Source organism: Erinaceus europaeus, chromosome 8 (assembly GCF_950295315.1).
Source record: "Erinaceus europaeus chromosome 8, mEriEur2.1, whole genome shotgun sequence".
NCBI classification, from domain to species: Eukaryota; Metazoa; Chordata; class Mammalia; order Eulipotyphla; family Erinaceidae; genus Erinaceus; species Erinaceus europaeus.
The window spans coordinates 73,791,785-73,807,313 of NC_080169.1; the positions used below are offsets into that span (position 1 = coordinate 73,791,785).

A 15,529-nucleotide genomic window follows, 5' to 3' on the forward strand; every position below is an offset into this window, starting at 1 on the left:
TCTTCAAATTTCGTGGAAACCTTTCCTAACACATGGGACTACCTACATCCACATTAGATGGCACACCATTTAACTAAGTAACAGATACCAGATTAGGCTAGGGTTTAGGGTACTGGATACAGGTGTACAGGTATCCATAAGCAAGGGGGCAATTATATAACTCAAAGTCAAAGTGCTCAATAATGGTTGAAGTGCCTAAAGAAAGCATCGTAAATTCTGTAATTGATTGGACTTAGACAAAATTAAGTGGGCAGCCTAGCAGAAAGGCCCAAAGAAAACAGATCCCCCAAACCTAACTCTGGCTGGGCTCAACAAATGATACAAAATGCCTAAACAACTGAGAGAAAATCCATGATCATCAGATAAAGAGATGACTACAAAAGTTGGATAAGGGCAAGAGACTGGTCCATTTAATAATGGCCCATTTGGTCAATATCACACCACCTGATCATCTGGGGCCCTAGTTAGGGAATCCTTGGATTCCTATACACATATGATGGGTCTAGACCTCTAAAGGGTCCCTCCGTCTCTCCACCATCACTGGTTGCATTCATAAGGAACAGCATCTTGTGGGCCCTCCCAGGATCTTGTCCTCACCACAAAGCAGTGACAGTAGGGATAGCCTCAGTCTCCAAAGGGAGACTCGAAAAAGACTGGTCCTGAAATGAGTGCAGCCTGCAATGTTCCCAGTTGTGACCATGAGCTATAAGCTCAGACTAATAAGGACTTAGAGGTTACAAAGGCTCTGGTGATAAATACAAACACAAATATAAATATATAGGCCCTGGAGCAGGTGGATGAAGGTAAATAGTTAATTTTAGCCACAGACTTTTTTTTCAAGAATGAGACCTATTCTCTGCCCTAATCCAACTTTCCAGCCCTTTTTCTCTACTCTGACACCATTCTTTCAGACAATATTCTTATCTAACCTCAGACAAGCTACCAAACTCAAGCAAAACTACAATAGTTGTGTGCCCCCAGGAACATGCCTAAAATCGATTTCCTAGCTTTCTTCTACCCTAAAATCCCTAATCTCACTTGCTCTAATCCTACTTTTTAATTCCTGTTCATTAACCATTTTGTCTCAACTTAGGTCATGTCACCTTCCAGACACCAAGTTACAGATGCTACGATGACTCCATCCCAACTTCTCTGGGCAGATAACCTCACCAATGTGTCCTAGACCCTCGCATCTCCAGAACTCTGGCCCACTAGGGAAAGAAAGAAACAGGCTGCAGGTATGGATTTGCCCATGCTCATTAGGGTTATCACTGGAGCTTGCATTATAAATCTAATGCTTCTGGTGGTCATTTTTTCCTTTTTTTTTTTTTTTTTAATTTAACTTGATAGGACAAAGAGAAATTGAGAGGGGAGGAGGAGACAGAGAGACAGACACATGCTGCACTGCTTTATCGTTCATGAAGTGGCCCCACTGCAGGTGAGAGCGGGGGCTTGAGCCAGGGTCCTTGTGCATGGTGATGTGCTTTACTGGATGCACCGCCTCCTGGCCCCTCATCCCAACTTCCTATTCAACTCAGGTGTACTTCTTTCTTTCTTTCTTTCTTTCTTTCTTTCTTTCTTTCTTTCTTTCTTCCTTTCATCTTATATCTTATTTATTTATTTTCCCTTTTGTTGCCCTTGTTGATTTTTTCTTGTTGTTGTAGTTATTATTATTGTTATTTTTTAAATTATCTTTATTGGATAAAGACAGCCAGAAATGGAGAGGGAAAGGGGAGGTAGGGAAGGGGAGAGAACCTGGGTCATACACATAGTAAAGCATAGGGGTAACTCTTGCTTCAGCAGGCAGTGAGCAACCTTTGAGACTTTTTGTGAATATTGTGGCCTTAGAATCTGTTGGGTAGTATGCCAGCTCCCCCTGGCTTCTGCTTAACCATATGCCTATATAGGGATTGATTTGTTCCCATTCAAAGCTTTGGTCTATTTACATAAATCACTTTTACATTTACATAAAGCACCACACTCCCTCCAGGGCATTGGTGGTTTAGTGGTAGAATTCTCACCTGCTCCACCCCCTCTCCTTGTCACACCCTGATCCTCTCCTTGTCACACCCTGATCTTCCACCAGTCACTTTTCGCTCCACCCTCTCTATGTCACATCCTGTTTCCACCCTACTTGGAGAGTATAAAAACAGCTGCTCTTCTGATTAAAGACACTTGGAAATTGCTTTCCGGCTCTGAGAGTTCCAGAGTGTATCTCCTGCGAAGTTAGTGCGCACGAGTTCCTGATCCCTCTCCCACGCAGCAGCCTAGATCAGCTCCAGTTGAGTTCTCTCCAACCCAGAGAGCACTCGCTCGGGAAGAAGCACCCTCAGGCTATCCCGGCAAGAATCTTCAAACACTCAGACTTGAGAAAGTCACACTCAGGAAATGCAAGTGACTTGTTCAAGGTCACACGGAAAGTGGGTAGTTGGACTGGGATTTGAACTGCTTCTTCTTGTCCCTAGCCCAGTCCTCATTCTTCTACCCTGCTCTAGGAGAATGAACCCTCAATGTTTCCACACCATATTTTCCCAGCCTCTCTGACATGTGTGCTTGGTAGTGGTGTTTTAGGAAGACTAATTGTTAGTAGCAAGACTAACAGAGACAGCAGTAGCAGTGAGCAGCAGTGAGGATGGGGCAGAGCAAGCTGTACTCAGCATTAACCTCATTCATGGTGCAGCCTTTGCTCTGTCTTCAGAATTCCTGCTCACATAAAGTTTGATGAGTCACCCATTAGCTTTCTGCTCTTTATACCAAATAAGTGTACTACATTTGAGGACTTAAAAATTTTTGCATGAGAGTTATTTTCCTTCTTGCAGTTCTTTTAGTTGCTTATATTTGGGATTCAGTCCTGCTTCTCAGTATTTTTTCTTTTTTAAAAATAATTTTATTTATTTATTTATTTATGAGAGATGCAGGGAGAGAAAGACACAGAGAGAAACACCAGAGCACTGCACAACTCTGGCTTATTGTGGTGCGGGGGCTTAAACCCGGGATTTTGAAGCCACAGGCATGGGAGTCTCTTTGCATAACATTATGTATCTACCCCTGCCCAATATTTTCCCCTTATTTAAAAAAATTTTTTTATCATCTTTATCTATTAATTATACAGAGAGAGCCAGAAATTGAGAGGGCAGGAGGTGATAGAGACACAGAGACACCTGCCGCCCTGCTTCATCACTCACAAAGCTTTCCCCCTGCAAGTGAAGACAGGGGGCTTGAACCTGGATCCTTGTGCATTGTAGTATGTGCACTCAATCAGGTGTGCCACCACCTGGCCCCTCAATATTTTTTCTATTTATTTTTGCCACCAGGGTTATCACTAGAGTGTGGTGCTTGCATGATTCCTCTGTGGCAGACTCTTTTTTGGTAGAGGGTGAGAGACAGAAAAGAAAAAGAAACCAAGAGAAGGAGAGGCACTGCAGCACTGGTCCTCCACTCGTGCTTTTCCCTACACAGGCAGTCCCATGTGGTGGCTGGGGACTCAATCCTAGGCCTGTGCATGTGGTAAAGGGTGAGGTCTACCAGGTGAACTATCTCCTGACACCCCCTTCCTCAGATTCTTTCAAAACCATCTTCTTCCTCTAGCTGAGGGTGTCCTTGTCTAGAGGAGGATTGAATACACGCACATAGAGTTATTCTGAATTGACTGTGGAGACTGTCCCAACCTCAGCATCTCTTCAAAGACATGTCTCCTGGGAGAATTCTTGATGCTGTCTCTCACTGTCCTGTGGCCACCTTGAATCTTGTGATAAATACATAAATACATATTTATGTTGTGTTTATTGTAGTCTTTCCCATAACCCCCTGGTCTCCTTATGGAAAATTCCTTATGAATGCCTTGCCTAACTCTTCTCTTTTCCCTTCTCTGTAGCTTATTGTTAGACTCTAAAAAAAACCAATTTTATTCACTGCCATTTTCAACCTGAACCTAAGCCTTAAGAACTGTTACTTTTTTTTTTTTTTGAGAGATCTGATTTTTCAACCTTTTGCCCAGTTTGTAGGCACTCTGTCCTTTGGCACACATAATAATGATGATCACAATAACATTGTCATTAAATATTTATCACGTGTACTCTGCTACAGACATCATGCTTGCTACTGTTACAAAAATGAGCTCGCTTGACCCTCAGGATAGTCCCATGGGGCACAGCTAATATCAGCCCTATTTAACATAGAGGAAAACTGAGGTGCACCAACATGAAGTCGCTTGCCTGAAGACACCCAGCTGAGATTTGTACCCAAGCAGAAATTCCCAAACTTTGCTTCCATCTGCTCATCGGGCACTGCCACTGGATGCAAACCACCTATAATGAAGCCACTTCCTGAGGTTCTAATAAGAAACTCTGAGGTTCCCAATTATCACTCTCAGACTGGGATTTTCCTATCCAGCTGTGTCCTCTTATGCGGTGGATCAGAGATCCTAACAATTGGCGGAGAACAAAGCTTGTCCACTAGGTCCACCTGTGTGACAGGTTAACGCCCCTCCTTGACAGCTTTGTCTGTGCCTTCCCACTCAGTCACAAGAGGTTCTTTAATTGATCTGGCATAATTAGCTCTTTACAAAGTTATCATCATTTTCAGTGTGCAGTGACAAACCCAGTGATGGATGATTTTCACCCCCAGTTTCACTAGTATGAACTTAAGTACAATTAAGTATCATTAATTAATAGGACACTCTTTCTCTTTAAATGTAGAAATTAGGAGTCCGACTTATCCCTTGCCTGCCTTCCAGAGGCCTGAAAGATAAAGCTAGAGACTCTGCTATAAGCTTTCCAAGCTGGGGCCAGCAGCATTTGAAGCTACCCATCTGCTTTCTGTCCTTGTTTTCATTTTGGTTCCATTCTATCTGCCCATTGCTTTTCAGCCTTTCAGGTAAAGATTAAAATTAGAAAAAAAAAATGAATTAAATGCCTCTGATTTTTTTTTTTTTTTCTTTACAGTCACCTGCAATCAGTCTTCTCCTACCCCATCAAAAAGGTGACATTCTTGTCTGTCAGCTTTCTCCCTTCCTCCTGTGGTCAGCTCCCAATTACCTGCTCTGTGGGCAGCTTTTCCACTGAGCAGTGGCCCAGCTGTTCACAACAGGAGGTCTGCCTCTGGGGACCACAGTCCTGCTCCCCCAAGGAGACTTTCTGCTTTTAACTATTTATATAGATGTTTCTCTTCATTGGGGCAGAAAACAGAGAGGGAATCATATAACAGGGAAATAGTACCTTTTACCCTTCTCTTTTCTTTTAATTAATCTTTACTTATTTATTGGATAGAGATAGTCAGAAATTGAGAGGAAGGTAGACATAGAGAGGGAGAGAGACAGAGAGATACCTGCAGCACTACTTCACAACTTGTGAAACTTTCTCCCTGCAATGCTGGTGGGGACTGGGGAATTGAGCCTGGGTTCTTGTGTACTGTAACATGTGCACTCACTAGGTGCACCACCCCCTAGCCCCTCCCTTTTCTTCCTTCCTCTCTTTCTTTCTTTCTTTCTTTCTTTCTTTCTTTCTTTCTTTCTTTCTTTCTTTCTTTCTTTCCTTTTTTCTTTTGCATCCAGGGTTATATCTGGGGCTTGGTGCCTGAACTATATGAATCCATTTCTCCTGCTGGTAATTTTATTTGACTGGACAGCGAAAAATTGAAAGGGAGAAGGGAAAATACAGAGGGGGAGAGAAAGAAAGACACTTGTAGATGTGCTTCACTGCTTGTGAAGCACCCCCCCCCCCCCCCGCCCGCAGGTGGACAGCCAGCTGGGGGCTTGAACTGGGATCCTTGTGCAGCTCCTTGAGCTTTGTACTATGTGCGCTTAACCTGGTGTGCCACCACCCAGCTCCTTCTCTTTTATTTTCTTTTAAAATATATTTTACTGGGGGGGGGGTAATAGTCTTTGACACATAGGCACAATGCCTCATCTCCCTATGATAGGTCTCTAGATGTCTGGTAATCACTTCTCCCCCAGCTTAGTGCTCTCTCCAACATCATATACCAGGACCCTGATGTCCCTTCATCCTGTTCATTTCCCTCCTTCTATTGAGTCCTTTGCTTTGGTGCAACATACCACACACAGTTCAAGTTTCACATTATGTTTTCCCTGGTTGCCCAATTTCCTTCCACCTATGAGTGAGATCATTTGGTATTAGTCCTTCTCTTTCTGGCTTATCTTCTTCAATCCTTTTACCCTTTACTTAGATACAACTTGACTCAGCTCTCCAGAGAAGATTGTTCTTTCCTGCTTATGTCCCCCATCTCCTCCTTTCATGTTTCTGTTGCTTCTCTCCTCACTCACCCAGAACCAAAGCCAGAGGATAAACACTGTTGTTATTCACAGTGACATGTAGTGAGGACAGACAGCGACTGGCTGCCCATACCCCACAACTCACCATGGTTTGTCCCTGGATCCTTTTGCAGGAAAGACTGTGTGCTGTTTGCTACTGGAGGTAAGTAGATTGTCTTTGGGCGTTTTGAATGGCTTTGAGGTGCTGCTGGCAGAATTATGGCCGCTGAGACAGGCTTTTGTCTTCACCTGTGCTAGGGATGTCCTGGAGTTGGAGGGTGGAGACGCTGGCGAGGGAGAAGGTCTGCACATTGAACCATGTCTTCTCTCTGTAGAGGAAAAAAGGAGAGAACTCAGCACATCACCTGTAGCAGGTGATTCTCTCACATGTGCATGCCTAGACCTCCACAAGACAGGTAGAGAAGAAAGTGCTGACCTTGTGGTATGGAAACTCCCGAAGAACTCAGATCTGACTACTATTTGTCTTAATACCTGCTCCTATTGCACCTGCTAGAGTGGTTCCTTTTTTGAATCTCTGGGTCAAATCATTTCAGCCCACACAAGGTTCTCATGAGAGGCATTTGTCAGGCTATCTTTCTGTAAAACCACTGCCAGGGCTAGCAAATGGGGCTCTAGGAGTTACCTAAACACAGTAGGATAATACAAAGCCCAAGTCATGCCCAGAGAGTTGCATAGAGGCCACAAGTTTCCTTCAGGGTAGTCAGGAGGACAAGAGTTTCAAGAGGATAAATGGGACATTCAGCAACCACACCCCCAGCAGGAGAACTAGCAGCAGCACCATCAGGGCTGAAGGGCAAGACCTTTAGGAAGTGTTGCAGCATCTGTCTATAGACTTACTGTGACCTCCCCAGGACAGGCTGAGGCCCAGGGCCACAGCTGCATACAGGACATACAGGAGAACATCACTATTTGTACCATAATCCAAAGATGGGCTGGTGTGGGGTTGGGAGGGAGCTTGAACTAATACTGGGAGGCACAGCTTTTCGAGGCTCCATGGAAAATTCCAGAGCTTTGGGTATCCATGCTTATTTATTTATTTTGGATAGCATCAGAGAGAAATTAAGAAAAGAGGGGGAGATAGAGAAGGAGAGAGACACCTGCAGCACAGCCCCACTGCTTGTGAAGCTTCCTTCATGTAGGTGAAGACAGGGGCTTGAACCTGGCCCTTGTGCATGGTAATGTGTGCACTCTACCATATATACCACTGCCCAGCAGACAAGCTTCCTCTATTCATTGTAACACCTGTTCCCCCTACTCCCATCAGGGTCTCAACTCAATGGGCAGGACAAAGACACTGGCCAGGACTGCAAGAGCATGGAGTAAAAGTTGTAGAGCATGCCCGCTATGATGGTTCCTTTCAACTGGAGAATAGCAGATTTGATGAAAGTTAGGGACCTCATTCTAAGATAAATGCACATTTACATAAGCCCATAGACTCTGTGCACATTTACCAGAAAGAATGCCATACTACCAAATGACAAAAGGCTCTGAAATACTTTCTGGACTTCTTACACCTGGTGGGGGGGAGGAGGCATACCATGTACAGTCTGCAATTAATGTGTGCTGAATTAACATGTGATTATAATGGATGCCTTGATGAGAAGAACTAGAGATCACAGATCTGGAATTGACTTGAACATAATAATGAACAAAGTTGTAGGTAAAGATGGTGGACCACAGACAGTGAGGCATTCCTGATGGGGAGAAGAAAGGCAAAATGACCTTGACTACTTGGGACAGGACTTTGGGGTTTCTCTGAGCTCCCTTGAACCAAACTGCTTCATAGACTGGCTCATCCTCAGACGAAGCTTGGATTGGTGTGTGTGTGTGTGTGTGTGTGTGTGTGTGTGTGTGTGTGTACCATCTGATTACTGGGTATTTTTTGCCTTGACCAATTTACATAGGTTGCCTACAGCTTTAATGGGTAATTATTTGTTATTGAATCAGAGTAGACTCTGTGTGCATTTTGCATCCTAGAGTCATTTCTTTCAAACTTTGAAACCCAAGAGTTAATTCTAAGAAATCCATTTTTCCCCCCTCCAGGGTTATCACTGGGGCTTGGTGTCTGCACTATAAATCCTCTGCTCCTGGAAGCCATTTTTCCCATTTCTGTTGTCCTTATTGCCCTTGTTGTTGTTGTTGGATAGGACAGAGGGAACTTGAGAGAGGAGGGGAAGATAGAGAAGGGGAGAGAAAGATAGACACCTGCAGACCTGCTTTACCGCTTGTGAAGTGACCCCCCCTGCAGGTGGGGAGCTGGGGGCTTGAACTGGGATCCTTATGCTGGTCCATGCACATCGTACCATGTGCACTTAACCCACTGCACTACCACCTGTCCCCAGGAATTCATTTTGATATACTTGGAGGAAGCCTGGGTGAGGAACACAGAGGTCTAGGCTCCAGTTCCAATCACATCATAGTACTAGGTTTATATGGCCTTGAGTTCTTCACTCAAACTTTTTCTGTCTCCATGTTTTTATCTGTACATGAAGGAGATCTCTCTATGGCTTCTGAGGCCTCTTTCTATTCTATTATCATAAATACAAGGATACACAAACCTGTGTCATCTCTTTGCATCCCTCATGATTGCTAAATATTATAGCAACAAGGACAGCTCAGTCAGGATCTTCCTTGGAGGAATTTATCTTTTGTAAAACTAGACTAGCCTTTATAACCCCTGTGAGAAAGGCAGGAAGCAACCACGCGTCTCCACCCTTTTCACGCCTGACTGGCCAAAGACCCAGAGAGGAGAGGTTACTTGTCAAGGTCAGGGCCAGTGGTTACTCAGGGAAAGGGGACATTTGTGCCCAATGCAAGGAGCTAGCCATTTCTCAGGAAAGCAGGAAATGGGGTGTACTGTGAGTGTGACTGGAAGGCAGGCAATCTGGAAATATAGAACTTAAAATCACTGAAGGTTAGAACTAGATATTAAAAGTCAATGTGCCCAGGTTCCTTTCTGATAGACAAGGTTATCAGTTAGAGAGGTTGTTGTTACCAGTCTGCAGGGCAGAGCTATAGAATTGTCTTTTTACTTCAAATTCATTATTCTGCCCTTCAGATATGTCTTGCTTAGCAATTTCTGTTTTGGCAGAGGATTCTTTTTTTTTTTTTTTTTTTGCCTCCAGGGTTATGGCTGGGGCTCAGTGCCTGCACCATGAATCCACTGCTCCTGGAGGCCATTTTTCCCTCCTTTTGTTGCCCTTGTTGTTGTAGCCTTGTTGTGGTTATTATTATTGTTGTTGATGTTATTCATTGTTGGATAGGACAGAGAGAAATGGAGAGAGGAGGGGAAGACAGAGGGGGAGAGAAAGATAGACACCTGCAGACTTGCTTTACCACCTGTGAAGCGACTCCCCTGCAGGTGGGGAGCTGGGGGCTCGAACCGGGATCCTTATGCTGGTCCTTGTGCTTTGTTCCACGTGCGCTTAACCTGCTGTGCTACCACCTGATTCCCCCTTTGGCAGAGGATTTTAAAGCTAAAATAAGACTCTACCACTACTGTCTTGGGTTTTTCTGCCATCTTCATTCACTCACTTGCTTAGACTGGTGAAGGGGATAGGAAATAGAACATGCAGAAATATTCATTGGTTCTGTGGGGAGGCTAAGGCTTGATTACAAAGGTACATTTTATTTTGATAAACTTAAGATTTAAAAAATAATTCAAGTAGGGAGTCGGGCGGTTGCACACTGGGTTAAGCACAGGTGGCCCAAAGTGCAAGGACTGGCATAAGGATCCCGCTTCAAGCCCCAGACTCCCCACCTGCAGGGGAGTCGCTTCACAGGCAGTGAAGCAGGTCTGCAGGTGTCTAACTTTCTCCCCTTCCCCGGTCTCTGTCTCCCCTCCCCCCATTTCTCTCTGTCCTATCCAACAATGACATCAATAACAACATCAATAATAACTACAACAATAAAAACAAGGGCAACAAAAGGGAATAAAAAAATTAAGTAAATAGTTTAGAACTCAGTCACAGGAAGGGTGCCATTCAGGACTGAAGGAATGGATTAGACAAGAGGTTCTAAAATCACCTTTCCAGGGTGGGAGAATAGCATCATAACGGTTATGCAAAGAGAATCTCAGGACTGGTTGAGTGCACATGTTACAGTGCACAAAGACCCAGGTTTGAGCTCTCAGGCCCCACCAGCCAGGGGTTAGATTCAAGCAGGGATGCAGGTGTCTCTCTGTCTCCCTCTCTATCTTCCCCTCCCTTCTCTATTTCTGACTGTCTCTATCCAATAATAAATAAAGATAATAAAAAAAATTAAAAAAACACAAAAACAAGAGACTCTCATGCCTAAGGCTCCAAAATCCCAGGTTCAATTCCCACCCCCCACTACCACCAGAAGTTGAGCAGTGCTCTGGTAAAAAAAAAAAAAAATATATATATATATATATATATATATAAAATAAAACCACCTTCGCAGAAAATCTTGGCTATAACATGTTCTGCTTCCAAAACTTCAAGAAAACATTAAATCAATGGATAATTACTTTTATGTCTGATCTGTAAAATTGTCAGAAATGACCAATTGAAAGAACATGTTATATAAGATACTAGTCATTAAAACTTCAACCATAATTTTTTATTGTGTGCTTTACATTGTTATAAAGATTATAATAGTATTTCCTACTTGTGAAACATTTTTTTAAATATATAATTCAGGTTGCATCTGCTATCAGAAGGCATCTCACAAAGAGATATATATTTCTTTTTTAAAAAATATTTATTTCCTTTTGTTGCCCTTGTTGTTTTATTGTTGTAGTTATTGATGTCGTTGTTGGATAGGACAGAGAGAAATGGAGAGAGGAGGGGAAGACAGAGAGGGAGAGAGAAAGGCACCTGCAGACCTGCTTCACCGCCTGAGAAGCGATGCCCCTGCAGGTGCGGAGCTGGGAGCTCGAACCGGGATCCTTGCGCCAGTCCTTGCGCTTTGTGCCGCCTGCACTTAACCCACTGTGCTACCACCGCCCGACTCCCAAAGAGATATATATTTATGTCCTGAGTTGTCAGGACAAGTCTTACCAGCTACTGGTATAGGTGATAAAGGCTGGGCAAGGGAGTCAGGCGGTAGCGCAGCAGGTTAAGCGCATGTGGCTCAAAGCTCAAGGACGGTCGTAAGGATCCCCGTTCCAGGGGAGTCACTTCATAAGCAGTGAAGCAGTTCTGACATTACTTGTGTAAAAAAAGATAAAGGGGGTCGGGCAGTAGCACAGTGGGTTAAGCACACATGGCGCAAGGTGCAAGGATCCCGGTTCAGGCCCGGCTCCCCACCTGCAGGGGGGCCACTTCACAAGCAGTGAAGCAGTTCTGCAGGTGTCTATCTTTCTCTTACCCTTTGTCTTCCCCTCCTTTCTCCATTTCTGTCTGTCCTATCCAGCAACAATGACATCAATAACAACAACAATAATAACCACAACAACGATAAAAACAAGGGTAACAAAAATGAAAATAAATAAAGAAAAAGTTAAAAAATATATTTTATTAGTGAATAAAAAATACAGTACTCTATAAGCTTCTTCTGAGTAGTAAAAATGGAATTAAATTAATTATATGGATCTCAGACAGTCCCTTGACCAAAACAGACAAAAAGGAATGCACTTAAAGTAGGTGAGAGCTTTTACCAAAATGATTATAATATAAATATGGAGTGCTTTACAAGGAGACATTCCACCAGCATAGCAACACGTTTTTATAAGAAACGAAGACCCTGTCTCTTCTTCTATCAGTAACCCTCTAATCTCTCCAGCAAAAGACAAAACTGTGTCAGTTATCTTTCTGTAGAGATAGGTCTTTATGTACTGGAAACACACAGGACTGGATCTTTCTGAAAAGTCTACTCCCATTTTCAAAATCTTAGCCAAGTGAAAATTAAAGCCTATGTTCCAAATGCTAAGTAAAGTTCTGGTCACTCTGGCTCTGGTCCCCTACCTCTAAATTTCCACTATTTACTTATTTATTTATTTATTTAGAAGCCAGAGCACTGCTCAATGCTGATTTATTGTAGTGCTAGGGATTGAACCCGGGACCTCAGAGCCTGAGGCATAAAAGACTTTACACAGCCATTATGCTGTCTCCCTGACCTCTCACTTAAATCTTGCTCAGCCTTTTAAAAAAATTTTATTTATTTATTTTTTAATATTGATTTATTCCATTGTGTTGCCCTTGTTTTTATTGTTGTAGTTATTATTGTTGTTGTTATTGATGTCATCGTTGTTGGATGAGAGATAAATGGAGAGAGGAGGGGAAGATAGAGAGGGGGAGAGAAAGACAGACACCTGAAGACCTGCTTCACTGCTTGTGAAGTGGCCCCCCTGCAGATGCGGAGCCGGGCCTGAACTGGGATACTTGCGCTTTGCGCCATGTGCCCACTGTGCTACTGCCCGACCCCCTAAAATCTTTTTTACACAAGTAATGTCAGGGAAAGAGAGCCTTTCCCTTCAAATGTTCTCACTTGTTGTTAATATGCACATGTGCATTAACAAAAATGCAATCAATTGTTATACTCTTTTTTCAACTAACAGTATCCTATTTATTTTTATTAATTTTTTATAGTATTCTATTTATGCATTTCTATTTTTCCATATACTGGTCATTTTAAATGACTAGGCAGTATTCAGTCTGGTAAAGATTATTATTTATTTTATTTTATTTTATTTTATTTTTACCAGAGCACTGCTCAGCTCTGGCTTATGGTGGTACAGGGGATTAAACTGGGGACTTTGGAGCCTTAGGCATGAGATACTCTTTGTATAATCATAATGCTGTCTCCCTCCCTCCTGGTTTATTTAGTTGTGCTCTTATTAGCAACTTATCATCTAGCTTGTCTTCTCTCTCTTTGTATCATTTTACAATTTACTTAAAAAGGGACTTAGAGTATCTTGAGGTACAGTCCTTAAAATGAAAGATACAATAGTATAAAGCCCTCACAACATATTTTTTCTTCCAGACTGTGACAGAAAAACCTAACAAATCCATTTGCTAATGCTGACTATAAGTGCTACTTATCCAATGAAGCAAAACCAGAAAAATTAGTCAAAACACCCATGTACAATTAAGTGACCAATACATCAATGACAACCTTTGTGATTAATCTTGGACTAGCAACCTCTTGGGTCATCCCTTCTGTCCTTTGGCCAGTAGCAATAACAATTTATTAAGATTTTCTCATGTTCTAGGCACTCTAATAAACACTTGATTTATCCTTGAGCATTAAATTCTTACAGTGCCCTAAAAGAGGTGTTAAAATTATCTCTGTGCTACAGCTAGAAAACTGAAGCTTTTCTTCGATAAGAATTGCTTACCAAAGGTAAGAGGTACGAGTTGCTAAAATTCACGGAGCTGAGAAGGGCTAGTTCTCTGACTGCCTTCAGAGCACATGGCCTTAACTTTGAACTTGATCTCCTCAAAATTTCAGTAGGTACTGCGGCAAATAGGGAGAGTCTGGAAGAGTCAGCTTGAGCCCCTACTCTCCCCAATGTATATGGGCATTTCAGGAGAAAAACTGACTTTCCTAAGGACAGGAAGAAAAATCCTTTTAGATATTTCAGCATCTTTTAGGCACCAGCCATAACCCCAGTTCTGCTGTCCAGAGCTAGGGACACGAAGTCCAATGAATAAAACAAAACAAAAACAAAAATAACGCAATCCTTTCTCCTTCTTCTTCTCCTCCTCCTTCTCTTTCTTCTCCATTTCCTTCTTCTTCTTTTTCTTCTTTTCTTTCTTCTTCTTCTCCTTCTTCTTCTTTTAGATAGAAACAGAGAGGCAGATAGACAGACAGACAGACAGGGGTAGGTGGTGGTGTACCTGGTTAAGCTCTCACATTACAGTGCACAAACACCTGGGTTCAAGGTGGTTCCCACTTGCAGGAGGAAAGCTTCATGCCTGGTTTACACCTGCATGGGGAAAGCTTCACAAGCAGTAAAGCAGGTTTGCAAGTGTTTCTTTCTCTTTCTCCCTTCCCTCTCCGTTTCTCTCTGTCTGATAAAAAATAAAAATAAAAAAAAATAAGTGGGGTGGTGGGGGAGACCACCTGTTCACTGTAACCATTCAGGTGTAACTCCAGGGTACAACTAGAAGAATAAATAAGCCTCAGTGGTTGGGTGGTGGTGGTGGGGGTGGGGAGACAGAACATGTTTGCTGAAATGGGTTTTCAGCATTCTAGAAAAAATATCTGTCAGCTCTGGTGTCTTCACAGTTCTCCCTGCTGCTCTCTGCGGGTAAAAATCTACCATGATCCAGGCAACTCCATTTCAGTATAGAATTCATCACTCTTCCCCCCATCACCTTCACCTTCCCTGTGCTTCTCTGAGATATTTTCATCCTTTTAGTGTTAATGTTCTGTATTCAAAATATTAACACAGATGCCCCATGAATGGCTGACCTGGCTGCCAACACCCAATGTAGCTGCTTGGACCACTTTTAGAAAGTTGGGGGGAGGGACTCAGGCGGTAGCACAGTGGGTTAAGTGCTCGTGGCACAAATCTCAAGGACTGGCATAAGGACCCCGGTTCGAGCCCCTTCTCCCTACCTGCAGGGGAGTCACTTCACAGACAGTGAAGCAAGTCTGCAGGTGTCTATCTTTCTCTTCCCCTCCTCTCTCCATTTCTCTCTGTCCTATCCAACAACGACAACACCAACAATAATAACCACAACAACAGTAAAAACAACAAGGGCAACAAAAAGGAAATAAATAAATAAATATTTAAAAAAAAGAAAGTTGGGGGGAGTCGGGTGGTAGCGCAGTGGGTTAAGCGCAGGCAGCGCAAAGCACAAGAACTGGCGGAAGGATCCCGGTTCGAGCCCCTGACTCCCCACCTGCTGGGGAGTCGCTTCACAGGCGGTGAAGCAGGTCTGCAGGTGTCTTTCTCTCTCCCTCTCTGTCTTCCCCTCCTCTCTCCATTTCTCTCTGTCCTATCCAACAACAACGACATTAATAACAACAATAACTACAACCATAAAACAAGGGAAACAAAAGAGAATAAATATTAAAAAAAAAAAAAGAAAGTTGGGCATTTTCCAGTATGATTTTTGAGGGACCAGTGTCCTCCCCCAGCAGACTTTGAGCACCATAAATCCTGTCTTCAGTCACAGACAGTTGTGTAAATGCACTTGGGCTACAGCTGGCCTCTGACTGCCTCATTTGCTGGTGCCAAGTTCTCCCTTTGCCCCACCTTTGAGGGCAGGTATTTGACAAATCATTAGCCAGGCTCTGCTTTATCAATGGGTTTTATCTGCCTTAGTA

At 43.1% G+C, this 15,529-nt stretch overlaps 1 protein-coding gene across 7 annotated transcripts in view; it reads right to left on the minus strand.

The window, feature by feature from the left end:
- ATXN7L1 (ataxin 7 like 1) overlaps window positions 1-15,529 on the minus strand; it is a 350,136-nt gene that overhangs the window by 63,212 nt on the left and 271,395 nt on the right. For all 7 annotated transcript variants that reach the window (XM_060196381.1, XM_060196382.1, XM_007526971.3 and 4 more), the window contains one exon: window positions 6,375-6,597. In XM_060196381.1, the coding sequence (XP_060052364.1) occupies window positions 6,375-6,597 (223 nt within the window). The remainder of the gene's footprint in view (window positions 1-6,374; window positions 6,598-15,529) is intronic.